Here is a 15,409-nt window from a genome sequence, read left to right on the forward strand (position 1 = left end):
TCTCTAGGCGGCTAGGGCTGAAACTGCTTGGATTAGGCCTAGAAAAGTCACAAGCTCCTTCCAAACTAAAAGCAGCCTCCGGAAACAAAGCTGCCAGTGTGAGCGAAGTTTGGGGAGGAGCCCCTTGGCGCCTCCAACCTGAACCTCCCCAGCTCTCTTCACACCTCTTTCAAGCCTCAGGGTAGGGTAGGCTGAGATCCCCTCAGACTCTTGCGCTGCTCAAAAACCCTCCGTGGCTCTCCACTGCCCGCTGAATAAAGTCCTAACTCCTATACCTGGCATTTAAGGGCCTTTGTGACCCCCACCTCTTCAACTTCTCTTACTCAAATTCCCCTTATCTTCATCTCCTCTCTCTCCCAACCCCCAACACTCCACTGGAGCTAACTTAGGCTGGCTCTGGCTTAATTTAAGTTGCACCTTCATGATCTACTTTCAGGCATTTATTTGCTTATACTGCCTCCCACCCCCAACCCAACCTTCCAGGCTCAGACACTGCTCCTTTAGGTTTTCTCTGCTGTTGCCGCCCTGGTTGGAATTAAATCCTATTTTACAGGATTCAGCCATGCCAAGAATAAAACTAGCCCACCTGAGAATATAATCTCTGATCCAGGGTCAATACCTTCTGATGAAGGTATCTCTAAACAGTAGCCTCCAGGGGTCATAAATCTTTTACAGCGAGAATTCCTAGAAATGGAATTTCAAACAGGTAATGGGGGTCTGTTTGGACAAGTATGGTGCAACAAGGCAAAGGTAAAGCTGTTTGGCCACTCTGCTTTGTCTTTCAGGGCCACCATGACAATAGGAAGGGGATTGGATTGAATTTTTGACACCATGAATTAGTACCATTTATTTGGGTAAACTTTAATACACATCTATTTTTCCTCAGGCTGACCCAGGAGAGGATTATTATACCCATTTTACAAATGTGGGTCTTTAGGCTCAGACAGAGAAGAAAAGGACTTTGCTCGGGGCTATTTGGCAATTAAATAGCAGAGCTGAGATTCAGGAGTCTGAATGTATACTCCACCATCAGTCTCTGAGTGGGGTCTAGAGATTCTTTCTTCCCTTCAGAAATTACTCCCTGCCTGTCTGCTGTCTTTGCACATGTTCTTCCCTCTGCCAAGGATGGTCTTCATTCTAAGCCACCTGGTGAACTCATATTCATCCTTCTAAACCCTGCTGAGCATGTCCTCCCCCTTCCCTGAAGCTCTAGACTCCCTCTGCGATACAAATTCAGCTTCTGTGAGCATTTTTACCCCAGTACCCTCAACTTGGTGTTGCTGTGCATCTTCCCTCTTGCATCCTCTCCAGTTTGGGGGCTCCATGAGGCTAGCATCAGGTACACATGCCTCTGTCCCTGGGGAAGTGGCCAGCCTGGAGAAGGAAAGGATACCTGATGGTAATACCCATGGGCTGAGCGAGGCATTCCCACAGCTGGGAAGAGGCTAGATGTGCTAGGGAACAGAGAAACTGTGAGCAGGAAAGTGGCAAAATTCAAAAGGCACTCAAGGAAAGGCTAGAGTTGTCAGGAAACAGGCAGACTAACTGCTCATTTGTTCATTCATTCCCGACTTGCTTCACTCCTTCACTCTTTCATCCACGTAACTCAGAACTGTGCCCTCCTTCGCCTCGGCCCCCTCCCCGCGCAGCCCCGCCCCTGACGTGCCCAAGCCCCGCCCCCCGGCTCTGCGCGCTCCCCCTCCCCACACACACTCTAGTAGCGCCAGCCAATGGCTGGGGTCCTATAAACCGAAGAGGTAGCCTGGCGGAGCGTGGAGATCTTGGGAGCGAGCGGAGTCAGAGTCACAGTCGGAGTCTCGGGACCTCAGCCCTCGCACTCGTTGCAGCCAGAGCCTCCGGCGCAGCACAGCAAGGTCATGGATCCCAGCAGCAAGGTGAGTTGCGCGCCCGCCGGATCTCTCCGGCGGCCCGGCCACGCTGTTCACTCCGGGCAGGCGGCACGCGTCTCTGAGCCTCTTTGGGCGCCGGCCTAGCGCAAGGGAGGCATGGGCTCGGGATCTGGCGGGCGCGAAGGCATTGCGCGCGTAGTTGGCGCCTGCACTATGTATCTGGCTTTCCGGGACGCCGCTCGGGGACTCGGGGCCCAAACACCCAGGGCCCCGGCGCCGCTCGCACGTCTCTCACGATCTCCTAGCGCGCGCGCGGACTCCTGGGGCACCCATTGGCTGAGCGGGCCGAGCCCCCGGCCCGGCCCGGCCCCAGCTGCGTGCGGAGGAGGCGGGACCCTCCTCCTGCTGGCAATGGACCGCTGCTCCCCTTTCCTGGGGTGCTGTTCCGCGCGGGGCCTGGTGTTTTTTAACGCCGGAGGTTCCGAGGCGGGGGGTACTCTCTTAAGGCCGGGACTTCAACTCCAGGATGCAAACAACTGCCTAAATAGGATCTCTCTTTTTTTTTCGTCTGTAAACTGGTTTGTCCTGCAGTGGATCTTTGTCTTTCCCAGAATATGTATTGAGCCCCTCCTATGGGCAGGACATTGTTTCTTTCCTTCCTCCCATCTTCCCCCTTGTCTAGAATATTTTCGTCACTTTTTCTTTGAAATGTTCTTTTTTATCCTCTTGAATGTTCGCATCTCCTGGGAAGGGAAGGCGTGAGGATGACCCTCCCCCCTTTTTTTAACCTGGAATGTTGGGATGGAACTGAACTGTGCCCTGGGACTGAGCGTGGTCTTGGCTGGGCAGAGTGGTGCCTGACATTGACACCAAGCTGTACTCACAGTGGGAGAAGGCTCCTTCAGTACCTGTTGAATCCTGACTACTTGTTTCACCCCGCCCTGGGGAACACATTTCATGACAGCCATAGGTTAGCCATTATGCTGGGATATAACAAAATAAAAATCAAATGGGAAGGGTAAGAACTGTCTGTTCAGCATGTGATGCAGAACCTGGGCATTTATATGTTGAGTGGATAAATGAATATTCTGCATGGAGATAGAATATTCTTACAGTTTACTAAGCTCTTGGCTAAAATGCTTTTTTTAAAATTTGTTTATTTTTCAGAGAGAGAGAGAGAGAGATAGGAACATCTGTTTGTTGTTCCACTCATTCATACCATCATTGATTGATTCTGACCTGTGATGGAACCTGTAACCTCAGAGTGTGGGGATGATACACCAACCTACCAAGCTAGGCAGCCAGGGCTTTAAAATGTTTTTTTAACATCACTGCTAATTCATGGGCATGGAGCTCGGATATGGGAAGTAAGTTTCCTGAAGTCCCACAGCTAGTTAGTAGCTGAGCTAGATTTGAACCCAGGCCCATCAGAAAGGGCTTCCAATCTCCACTATCCCTTTTCACCATAGCCTTTCTAGAAGTTTAGGCTGGGGGGAGAGTTTTTAAATTCAAGGGCTACCCTTGTACCAGCTGGTTCTATATAAATGCTATAGCTGGTGGGTGTTTTCAGGCAGTAACTTCCAAACAATTGATTGTTTGCCCCCTCAGTAAATAATTTTGGAGAACCTCCTTCCAAGAGACTTTTCTGGATTTATAAATTCATGTACATGCACTGTTACATTAGTATATTGCATAATTGTATGCCTACATAACAAGTTTCAAAAGACAAATACAGATAGCAGGTATAGTGAAAAAAAATTTTTTTTTTAAACTAAACCTTCAATATATCATCCTTTATACTATCTGGAATAAATCCCTTCCCATTGGACACTGCTGATTTGATCAGCAAGCACAGCCCTGTGTGCAGGATCTTACACTGAGGCCTGGAGGGAATATATCATCTGTCCAAGGTCTTAACACAAGGTGTGTCTGCTCCAAAGTTCCTCTGCTCTGTTCCTCATCGTCTCCTGGGAACTGGAGTTGACTCATCTGCCTTTCGTGTGTTCTGGCATGCTCCTCTGCAGTTCACTAGGATGAATTTTACTGAGCAGGACGTAGGGAGGGGACAGGAGTTTGCTCGTGCTTCCTCCTGGACAGTAGGTGAAAGTGAGCCCTGCTCCAGGATGTCTCATCCAGCCTTTTGTGAAGAACTCCCAGCTAGTCCTTTGTGCTCCAGTGGCGCCCCAGGGCCTCTGCCATTTCTGGTCTCCAGACAATGAAGAAATCAGAAATCTGCAGGGGTCCTACCCTGGCTCGGTAGCTCAGTTGGATAGAGTATTCTCCTGAGATTTCTTATGGGTTTGATCCCCCGTCAGGGCACGTACAAGAATCAAGCAGTCAATGCAAAAATAAGTGAAACAACAAATGGATGTTTCTCTCTCTTCAAGTCAGTAAATTAAAAACAATATTTTTAAGTTCTTAGTTAAAAAAAAAAAAAGAAACCTGCACGGTTGCTCAGCCCTTCAGTGGGTACAAAGAGCATAGGCTTCTAAAGTCCTGCAGATGTGCTTTTGAATTCCAGCTTAGCTTAGTTGCCTTATCTGCATAATGATGCCATTTTCATCATTAGAATATCTATAAGAATTCAGAAAAAAAAATGTGTGTGTTCTATAGCTGTCCCATAAATCTTCCTTGCCTCTTTGGGCTCCCATGATGCAGTGCTCTTACCTGGGCCTCAGTTGACCTGTAGCTGGGTTACGGCTTCTGTCCAGAAGTCTGACATGCTGGTAGTACAAGCTTTTGGGGAGCCCTAGGATGTCTGGATGTCTGGGCCGTGAGTATCCCGTGATCAAGGAAGTCATTAAAGCTCCAGTTCTGTTCCCGTAGGGGTTTGTTGGGAGGTTGGTGTGCAGAGGTAGCCCGTTGGTGAGAGATGGGTCTACTAATGTGGCTGCCCTTCCTCCCCTGTGAGGGAGATAGGAGTCACAATCCAATGAAAAATGATCTACCCAAGGCCACACACTGCCTCTCCTACCTCAAAACATGCTGCCAGCCTCTCTGGGATGACATAAGAGGATAAAGGACAGTCAGAGCCGGAAGGGACCTTCTAGTCCATGGCACAACCTTCCATTTGACAGATGAGGAAACTGAGGCCAGAGAAGGAAAGAGACGTGTCCGGGATAAGGCTGTCACAAAATAGTTGAGATGTTCTATGATTAAAAAAAACCTGCTTTCTTCTCCACACCCCTGTCCTCAATGCCACCTTCCTCTCACCCCAAAGGAGCAGGTATTCCCAGTCTCCTAGGACTGACTCTCCAAGCTCCTTCTGAGTGCAGTAGGAGTCTCAAAGTTGGATTAGGCATAACTTGACAGCTGAAACACTTTTGTGAATGGAAGCAAAGCATGTCCTCCTAAAACTGACCTTGGGGAAGTGGCTTTCCTCAGAGCCTTGGTTTCTCCCCTGTAAGATGGAGGTTCGCTACCCCTGTTGTAGATGTGTGACAGGCCAGGGGCCCTAAATGAGGGCGCTGGCTATTTTAAGTGAAAAAACTTTTTACGGCCTGTTTGGGTGTGCAGACAGTGTAAACATCTCCTTGATGATCCTTGTCTCATGCTGAGCCATTCAAGGACCCGAACCTACTTGCCCCAGAGCTGGGTCAGCCCCAAATCCCCGTAATCAGCTTGTGACTTAAGGGAGCTCAGCTTTACCCAGTGCCTCCTGGTCACGGGGGTGTCAGGGGCTAGAGCTCTGCTCTGGCTCCGAGGATGCAGGCATCCAGTTTCCCCCTCCCGCAGGCTGGCAGAGCTGGGGAGGCCTGGAACAAAGGAGGAAGTGTGTGCAACATTGGCTTGGGACCTGCAGCCTCACCCCTTCCCCCATGTCACTCCTGGGCAATGAGGTGACAAAGCCACTCAGTTTGGTACCAGCGTCCCCAGGATAAGAGGCTGAGAAGGCTCCTGGTTGGACTTATGGGCTCAGAGAAGCCGTGTCCAGTCCTGCAGGCCCAAGTCTGGCCACCAAAACAAACCTCCATTGTTGTTACCTCCCTCCGTGGGAGGGGTGGAGTAGAGGCGGAAGCTCTGCCATCCAGCCAGCAGGCCAGAGAAGCAGTAAGCTAATGCACAAATGCTGGGGTTTTACAGTAACTGAGCAGGGTTCCCAGGTCTTGAACTTGGGCAGAATGAGGACAGTAGTCATCCCCTCCAATACCACTATCTTTCTAGGTTTTGCCACAGCACGCTGGAGTGGGGGGGGGGGGGGAGCTCTTCCCAGATCCCAGTTTATGGAGTGTTTGGCTACTGAGGTTTCTGCTGGACAGGACATCTGCCCACATCTCCCCCAATTCTTGGCATGTGGGAGCTGGGAGGAAAGGGCTCCATCAGAAAAGGTTCTACCATTTGGCCTCAGGCCAACCACACCTCCTATTAGAGCTATTTCCTCAACTGCAGTAGGAATAATAGACATACCTCTCTGGCCTGGATTATGGTTGTTTTTTTGTTGTTTTCTTTTAATTATAGAAGAAATGGAGCCAACTGTGGAGAAGCATACAAAGTAACAGTAAATGTCTTCTCCCTGTTAGAATGGTTTGGTGTTCACCCTCCAGACCTTGTTTTGTGCATGTGTATATCTGTGCCTATAAATGCAATGTTTACGTAATTGGATCACACTTTCTACCTAGTTCTGTGCAGCCTTGTCTGGCCCTTCCTGGTCACCCACCGCCCCTTAGTGGTAAGTACTTGCAGTGTTGTTATGCGTGAACAAGCAAGTACCATTATAGCAGTTTATTATCTTCCCCTTCCTTACACAGAATGTACATCTTTACAGTGTTTATGCCTTGCTTTTTTCTCTGAACAGTCTACCCTGCGGCCCTTTTCAGATCAAGTACATACAGATGTGTTGCATTCTTTCCAACAGCTGCATAGTATTCCATTACAGGCATGTCCTGGGATTACAAAATAGCACCCCCATCATTTTTTTCTTCATACCACTTACCACCTGATATATTTTAGGTATTTATTTTCTGTCCCCACCCTCAACTAAAATATCATGTTCCAGAAAGGCAGGAATTTGGTTTATGTTGCGAATCCCCCCCCCCCCCCCCCCCATTGACTAGACTAGTGTTGGGAATATGGAGTCAAGCGTTCTCTTTCCTTAGTAATATAACTTATTTTTCTTAGAAAACCTCTCTTACTGAGAACTGGAAGACTTAGGGGAAGGGGCTTTTTCAAGGTCACACAAGTGGGAAGTAAGGACTACCACTTGCTCGCAGAGAGTTTCAGGGACCTTTGCATATTCCTATGGTCTTTCCTACCAAATTAACTTTCTGAGTTGAATTGGTGCCCATCTCACAACTGAAAGGGTACCTCCTCTGGGCACCAGCTTCTCCAGATGTCCGGGTCCTGACCCAGGGCCACACATACAGCGCTGGGAGCCAGTAGTGTTTGCACTGAACATCCCATTTTAGCAGAAACACCTTTTTATTTATTTAGGGAGAATGATTTGGTTTTGCCTGGAAAATCCTGTGCAGTTTACGTATTGGGTTTGCACATAGCAGCTCAGGGAACCTGGGGTGTAAAGCAGAGATAGGCATACTTTTTCTGTAAAGAGCCAAATAGTAACTATCAGCCTTGTGGGCCCTACCGGCCCTCTGGGCCACAAAGAGGGCCACAGGCTGTTGTAAAGCAAAGGCAGCCATAAACTATCTATAAAACAATGAGTGTGGCAGTGTTCCAATCAAACTACATTAATTTAGCTCACTGAAATTTGAATTTAATATAATTTTCATGTATCACAAAATATTAATCTTTTGTTCCCCAGCTAATTTTAAAAATGTAAATAAAACCCATTCCTAACTGGCAGGCAGGATTTGGTCCATGGGCCATAGTTTGTCAACCTTGGCTTAGCGAAAAATCCACCCAAGTAGCCTGAAGCTTGGGCCGGGGCTGTCCTGGCTCAGACTTGGCAAAGCCCAGAGTTGCTGGAAGGGAATTTGACCTACATAGAAAGCACCAGGTAGAAACCTTGTTTCCTTCAGGGACCAGTACCGGGAAGCAGAGGGGGGAGGGCGTGAGGAGGAAGGGCACAGAGTTTGGCCTCAGAGACCCCCAGTTTGAAATTTCACAGAAACCAAAGGACTTGTCTGTACCCACTTTTCCTCTCTGAGCCTCCCATTTTCTCATCTGTGAAAGTGGGAGCAATCTCTCCCCGGAATGTGTTCATAGTGGTTCAGGGTGTGTGAGTGGCCCCTTGCAAGTGCTGCTAAAGTCAGTGGTTCCCTCCTCTCCGCTCTGCTTTAAAGACTGATGAGCCCCTTCTGCCTCCAGGGCCACGATGAGGTGGGTGCAGGGAGGCTCGGCCAGGCAAAAGTCCTGACATCACTGGACAGGTTGAAGGAAATAGCTTCCAGGGGAGTAAATGCCTAAAGTCTCCTGAAGGTCAGGCATCAGAGCGACAACCCATTACTTGTCTTTTTGAAAGAAAAGGTCAGAGTGGGTAAAATACCAGTGGAGGAATCCAGAGCACTCAGTACTGGCCTTTTCGTTCGCTGTGTGTCCTGGGCCCTGCCTCCGACCTTCGACTCCCACCTATCACACAAGGATGTTAAAGCAATTCTCCAATTTCTTGGCCTCTTTCTTTTTTCTTTTTCTTTTTTAACAGGGACAGAGAGAGAGTCAGAGAGAGGGATAGATAGGGACAGACAGACAGAGACAGAGAGAGATGAGAAGCATCAATGATTAGTTTTTCATTGTGACACCTTAGTTGTTCATTGATTGCTTTCTCATATGTGCCTTGACCGTGGGGCTACAGCAGACCAAGTAACCCCTTGCTCAAGCCAGCAACCTTGGGTCCAAGCTGGTGAGCTTTTTGCTCAAACCAGATGAGCCTGAGCTCAAGCTGGCGACCTTGGGGTCTCGGACCTGGGTCCTCCGCATCCCAATCCGACACTCCATCCACTGCGCTACCGCCTGGTCAGGTTTGGCCTTCTTTCTTAATGCCCAGAATTTTGTTCACGTGAAGTCTTAGAAAAGAAATGAACACAAAATAAATAAGAAGGGAGTTGTCATGGATCTGGCAAACCCCTGCCCCTCTCCCTCCCTGTCCTCCTTAGAACTGGGGGCCAAGCAGTTATAAGGCTGTGTCCCGTGCTCCGGAACACCTGGGAGCCATGTGGGAAAAGGAAACCCTCCTCCCACAGGGACTGTCCTACCTCCAAATGGCAGCAGCCACCTGCCCTCCCTCTGCCAGTACTGACCAAGGGCCTGCTGAAGGAAAGCCCAGCTCTGCAGGGCTGTGCTGAGGAAGAGCTCTTGGCGAGTCAAAAGGATACGGTGTTTGCAATGCAACACAGCCAGGGCCGTCTTCATTCCGGTGTGTGGGAGGAGCGGTCCGGATGCTGATACCTCAGCACTGGCTTCCTGGGAGAGAGAGAGCTCCCACTGAGGCTCCAGATCCCCGGAATCAGTATAGAGGTGACAAGGGATGGGGGGCATGGGATCCTTCTCTGTGCTGGACCCTGAGCCTGGGCGTTTGCTGAACTGAAGGGCCTGTGGCACTTTAGGAGAATCGGGGTTTGAACTCAGTTTGGTGGCCTTTCCTCTCCGGCCCTTTGGGTTGGGGATGGGTGGGTTGCTGTGAGCCTGTTTCCACCTGTCAGCGTTGAGGTTCCAGTACTCAGAGGATTCATCAGTGGCCAAGTTAGAGTCTGTTAGGATGGACAGGATTCTGGCAAAACATATACACACAGCCAGTTTTGTCCAAAAGCTAAATTAAGAAGTTGTAGGTCTTCTTTTACAAAGGTTCTGTGCTGTGTCCTAACCTAGGCACTCTAGGGCCCATGCTTAAGGAGTTCCCAGTCTGGTGGGTATTCCCTACTAGTTAGAGAAAAAGCTGGGAACTGCAGAGGACACTGCAAGGGCAAAGGCCTGGAAGAGTGTGGATGTTCTAGAACAGGGGTCCCCAAACTTTTTACACAGGGGGCCAATTCACTGTCCCTCAGACTGTTGGAGGGCCGCCACATTCAGTGCTCCTCTCACTGACCACCAATGAAAGAGGTGCCGCTTCCGGAAGTGCGGCGGAGGGCCGGATAAATAGCCTCAGGGGGCCGCAGGGGGCCCGTGGGCTGGAGTTTGGGGATGCCTGTTCTAGAAGGTAGCCCCCTCCCCAGGGGGGGTCTCAAGTGCTGTGCTCCACATTGCTCCTCCACCCCTTAAAAAGACTTCATAAGAAAGCCACAATCTGTAGGGTTTGTACCCCTTCTCTAAAGCATCACCAGCTTGTCCGTCAGCTTGACACCAAAATAAATGCATGTGAATGAATGGACTTCATCAACATATTTCAATTCCAGCCACAGGGCTGCTGGGGGCAGATGATGCTGTGGTGGCTGAATCGAGGGTGGCTTCCCATCCTTCCCTGATTTGGAAAACGCTTGTCAAGTGAACCCTGCAAGCTCCGTGATGGGCACTGATACAGATTTTGACGGTAACCATGAAGGGAAGAAACTCTTATCCCCATCTCCTATGTGAGGAAACTGAGGCCCCAAGTCGAGGCCACCACATAATCCAGCTCCAAGGTGAAGGGAAACAGCTCACTGCCCTTCAGCCTGGGTCTCCTGGGTCCAAGTCCAGCAGTGATCAGAGTGGGTTTGTGGGTGCACTGGGGGCAGGAGTGTAAACATGTGATTGGTCACAGAGCTTGTTTCTACCACGGAGCAGGGGCCATGATAGGTCCCTGCACCAAGCGTCTAGCCACACTGAGTGCCCGGTTTAATCTGGCCTACAGGGCCCCTTGTTTTCCTCCTGCACATACTGTTCTGTCTACCTGGAATGCAGTCTTGCCGCCGCTCCCCCACTAGGCAGACTCCTTGCATGTCCTTCACGGCCCGAGTCCAGTGTCACCTCCTGAGAACCCATCTTTGATTGTCCCCAGGCAAAGTAACAAGTCTCTCACTCCAGGACTGCCACAGTGCCTTCTCCCACCCACTGGCTGAAGCTCAGAGCACGCCAGGCTCTGCACTGGACCAGAAGCCTCTTCCTTGATGTCAGGACTGGGGTCTGTTTCATCCGGGGCCTGAGCATGGGTCACTGAGCATTTTAGTAGGTCCTGATGCAGCAGCCCGCCTGGGTGGATCTGGCTGGACGTAACTCAGGATGTGGTAGGCAGGTCTTCTAAAGCAGAGTTTAACCCTGACGGCAAAGACCAGCAGAATGGGCTATCCTTGGTTCCTAACACCCACCCCCACCCCCAACCAGAGGCAATAGCTGCTCAGCTGGGTCCCAAGAGTGACTTCAGAGGCCCAGAGAGGCTGCTGGAGCGTCATAGCCAGACTGCAAGCAGGGCCCTGAACAACAGCACGACTGCTCACGGAGGCCCTGCTGCAGCGTCACTTACGCGTGTGCTGCCCGCCTGGTTGTACCACAGCGCAGGTCATCTCTTTTATTTTTCACTTACATTTTCATTTAAATTGCTTTGTTCTAAGTAATAGGAAACTGCAGGGCTTTTGAAAACTTTTCTTTTGAATAGATAATACATTCACATGGTTCAAAATTCAAAAACATGCAGAAGGGTATATACCCTTCGCTCTGCCCTGCCACCCAGGCCTCCGAGGTGCCTTTCTTATGTGCTCTCTTGGTAAGTAGATATTTCTATTCTTCCACTCCCCCACCCCACCCCCAGCCTTTTGTTTTTTAATGTAGGGAATGTCTTTTTGTTGTTGTTGTTTATTTTTTAAGAGAGAGAAGCATTCATTTATCCATATGTTGTTCTGCTTAGTTGTGTATTCATTGGTTGATTCTTTTTTTTTTTAATTGTTTTTATTTATTTATTCATTTTAGAGAAGAGAGACAGAGAGAGAGAGAGAGAGAGAGAGAGAGAGAGAAAGAGAAGGGGGGAGGATCAGGAAGCATCAACTCCCATATGTGCCTTGACCAGGCAAGCCCAGAGTTTTGAACCAGCAACCTCAGCATTCCAGGTCGATGCTTTATCCACTGTGCCACCACAGGTCAGGCTCATTGGTTGATTCTTGTATGTGGCCTGACTAGGGATCGAACCTGCAACCTTGGTGTTTCGGGCTGACACTCTAGCTACCCAGCCAGGTCCCCAGCCATTTTTATTTATTATTTACATGAAAGGAAGCATACAATACACTCTCCTCTAAGCTTGCTCTTTTTACTTGTCTTGGAGTATCTCCCAAATCGATATTCAAATAACTTTCTTTTTAAAATAAATTAGGTAGTTCTGTCACATTTTATTAAATCATAGGTTTGCATTGCTGGCTTTATATTTATTCTGTTGGGTACTAGAAAAACGTATCTGTTATACTGTTTGTATCATACTCGGGACAACCCAGTGCACAGCCCCAAGCTAACGCGTGTGACTCACCGGGCAGGGCCCTCGCACATGGTGGGGTCTAACAGCCTTCCTCTGTCGGTGCTCGGTGCCTTTCCACACCCTCTTACTATATCCTGGTGGTCACCCTGTGACCTGGGCGTGGCCGGGGCCACCAGAGGAGGTCGCCACTCAGAACTGGCAGCCCTGGATCTGAAGGCTCCCTAGGGAGTTGAGGGAAGGGGGACTTTGGGGGGCACTGCGGCATGCTCTGTATGGGGGGCAGTTGAGTTGGGCTGTGAATGGCAGGATTTAGAGGCAGTGCTGCCCGCCATGAAGAAAGCCCCGGCATCCAGGATGAATGTCCAGTTTGGCCAGGCAGGGGCCGGATGTGCTGGTGGGAAGGAAGGACCCCACGCTCCCCTGACGGAGAGCAGACTCTGAGCTTGTACACGTGCTGGGGCTAGCTGAGCCTCCTTCCTCTTTCTCAGCCTCTGTTGTGAAAACCTTGGCTTTCTCAATCATCGGCCCGATGGCTTCTAGAAAACAAAAAGGCCATACTAGGTCTGATTAATAGTTACGCCTGGTGCTATCTGTGAGGATCTTGAAGTCAGGGCTGCTTCTGGGTTCTGTGGGGAAACTGAGGCTCGTGGTGCGGCGTGGCTAAGCTGAGGGTCCCCCCTCCCCAGGTCCGGCTCAGGACTGTGTGCTGCCCAGCCCCCACTGCAGTGCCCGGCCCACCATGGTGCCCACAGCTGTTCTTCAGTGTCCCTCCCCAGCTCCATTCTCCCAGCCAATTAAGGGCCTGCCTAATGTCACATTTCTTGGCTTCTTCATTTTAAAAGAAATAAAGAGTCCTTCACCCAGGGCCCACCTACCTGCTGCTCTCAGGCCCTCAGCCTCCAGGGGATAGAAACTCACCATCGTTTTCTCCCCTGGCCCTTTGCCCGTTGAAAACACCCTGGCCCCACACTCTTCCTTGCCTCTTGCCACATACTTTTCCAACGTACATTCCTGGCTGGTATATCATCTGTGTGCAGAGAACCTTGCGAGGCTCAAGGTCTGGGGGATGGCTGCCATGAGGGACACTGGCTGGGGAATCAGGGAACCCGGAGCTCCAGCCTGGCTCTCTGCGGACCCCGAGCAAGCTGGAACTCTTCTCTGCGTTGTTTTGGAGCTCAGTTACTCGCCCTGTGGATGGCAGGGTGGGGGAGCTGGGCACATCTCCAGTGCTGATCAGCGTGAACCTGTTCGATTTTGCAGGCTAGCGGAGGGCCCAGGAGGAGTGGGGAGCACTCATTCACCTGCTGGAATTCACAGAGCAGCAAGGAGGGGGCTGGAATCAGAAGCCAGCACCTTGGGTACAAATCCAGGGCTTTCCGAGCCCACCTTCTGTGCTGCTTCTCCCACATAATGTGGCCCCCTCCATACGGGCATCGCTTCCTGTGCCTCCCAGTGAGTCTGGAGCCACCTTGGCCCTGGCATGGCTCTACAAGGGGAATGAGACCCCAGAGAATGCCAAGGCCTGACCATTCTAGCCAAGACCTAGCTGCAGAAAGAGAGAGAGAGAGAGAGAGAGAGAAAGACCCTAATTCCCCCTTTCCCCAGGATGAGTCTGGCCAGTCCAGTGTCTGTGGCTGGTTGGAGCACCTGATGTCAAAAAGTGACCAAGTTTCCTGGGAGAAAGATTGGTGTAATGCCAGGAGTCAGGCAGGACACTTGAACACGGGAACCTGCTAGGCCAGGCCCTGCCCTGTAGTGACCTGGGCCCAGACCTGCCTGTAACAGTGTGTTTTTTCTCTCTGCAGAAGCTGACGGGCCGCCTCATGATGGCCGTGGGAGGGGCAGTGCTCGGCTCCCTGCAGTTCGGCTACAACACTGGAGTTATCAATGCCCCCCAGAAGGTGAGTGCTGTGCTTTCCTTGACTTATCAGCACCAGCGGGCTCCGCTGTGCACCACACACCCTCACACCCTCAGCCTGCCTCTTACGTGTCAGTCATCTATATCAACTCACCATCTGCGTCTGGCCAATTTTTTGGCGCTGAACAGGTCAGAGATTCTTGGCATTGGCCTTAAAATCTTGGGGCTGCAGAAGTTTAGAAGCTCGGGGCCCATAGAAACATGAGGTCTTAATAGATCATCTTAAGCACTTCTCATGCAACACAGACGTCTGTAATAAAGCACTCCTTGGTGTAATGATGCTGCATTTATGTGGCACCATGTGGCTACAGAGGGCTCTCTCAGTACCTGTCCCTCATGGCTGCTCACCTGCAGCCCTATAATATAAGGCAGGCAGGCAGCATCCACCATGCCCATCCTGCGGATCAGAGAGTAGCCAGAGAGAAGAAGCCTGCCTGGCATCACCCAGCTAGTCAACGGAGCTGGTATCCAACACCAGTCTGCCCTGGAGCCCTCCCAGCCAGGTGGTCCCCGGGCCGGTGCTCACAGCCATCCACTCAGCACACTCCTTTATAAGGCATCTTGTTCTCGGTTGAAACTGCCTGCTCTTCTTGTGCCAATCAAAACAAAAATGGTGTCCTGCCCTGGGAGCTGCAGGGGGTGAAGGTCTGTGTTTACTTCCTTCTCTCCACGAGGCATCCCAGAGCTGTCCTCACTTGTTCACTTGAATGTCAAGACTAGGAGGGACCCCGGTGATCATCTCCAGCCCAGCCCCCTCTCTTTAGGGAGGAGAGAAGGGGAAAGGAGGACGGAAAGGAAACTACTGAGTCTCGCCTCTGCACCAGGCCTTTTGCATGTTTTTGAGGTTGGGTGGTGATTTCCATTTTATAGACCTGAGAACTGAGGCCTTGAGCAGGTCAGGGCGGATGACATGACCAGTGGGCTCAAGGTCACATAGCTAGTGAACATTGAAGTCAGAAGCCAAACTCTTATTTACATGACCTCTTCCTGGCCAGCCTCCTTATGAGTACCTTCCTGTACCTTCCTGGGGAGGAAGAAATGAGAGTGGACCGACCTCCTGTCAAGACCACATTCATTGTCCAGACTAGAAAGTGACTGTAGCTGGCTCCCAAGGCACCGGAGACTGTTTGAAGGAACTGAGCATTGTCGGGAGTCACAGTTGGGCCTCTTCCAAACAGGCGGGGGCGGCTGTCAGAGCTACACCCGATGTTGCGGGGCAGGTCACCAGGAAGGCCTGGCCTGCTGAGTCATGCACAGCTGTAGCAGACGTGACGAGACTTTTCCAAGCTCTTCTGAAATGGCGACTGTGGGCCCATGCTTGGAATGGCCGGTAGCCCTGCTGAGGGCACTGGACAGCTGTCGCCAAGGTGTGTG

The 15,409-nt window shown here is 50.8% G+C and overlaps 1 protein-coding gene across 1 annotated transcript in view; it reads left to right on the plus strand.

Moving 5' to 3' along the window:
- Positions 1-1,708: 1,708 nt before the first annotated feature.
- The window catches only part of SLC2A1 (solute carrier family 2 member 1), a 29,816-nt gene continuing 16,115 nt past the window's right edge, over positions 1,709-15,409 (plus strand). Inside the window, exons 1-2 of the mRNA XM_066269460.1 lie at positions 1,709-1,895; positions 13,923-14,018. Coding sequence (XP_066125557.1) covers positions 1,878-1,895; positions 13,923-14,018 — 114 coding nt within the window. The 5' untranslated portion in view covers positions 1,709-1,877. The remainder of the gene's footprint in view (positions 1,896-13,922; positions 14,019-15,409) is intronic.

This window comes from Saccopteryx bilineata, chromosome 3 (assembly GCF_036850765.1).
Source record: "Saccopteryx bilineata isolate mSacBil1 chromosome 3, mSacBil1_pri_phased_curated, whole genome shotgun sequence".
NCBI lineage: Eukaryota > Metazoa > Chordata > Mammalia > Chiroptera > Emballonuridae > Saccopteryx > Saccopteryx bilineata.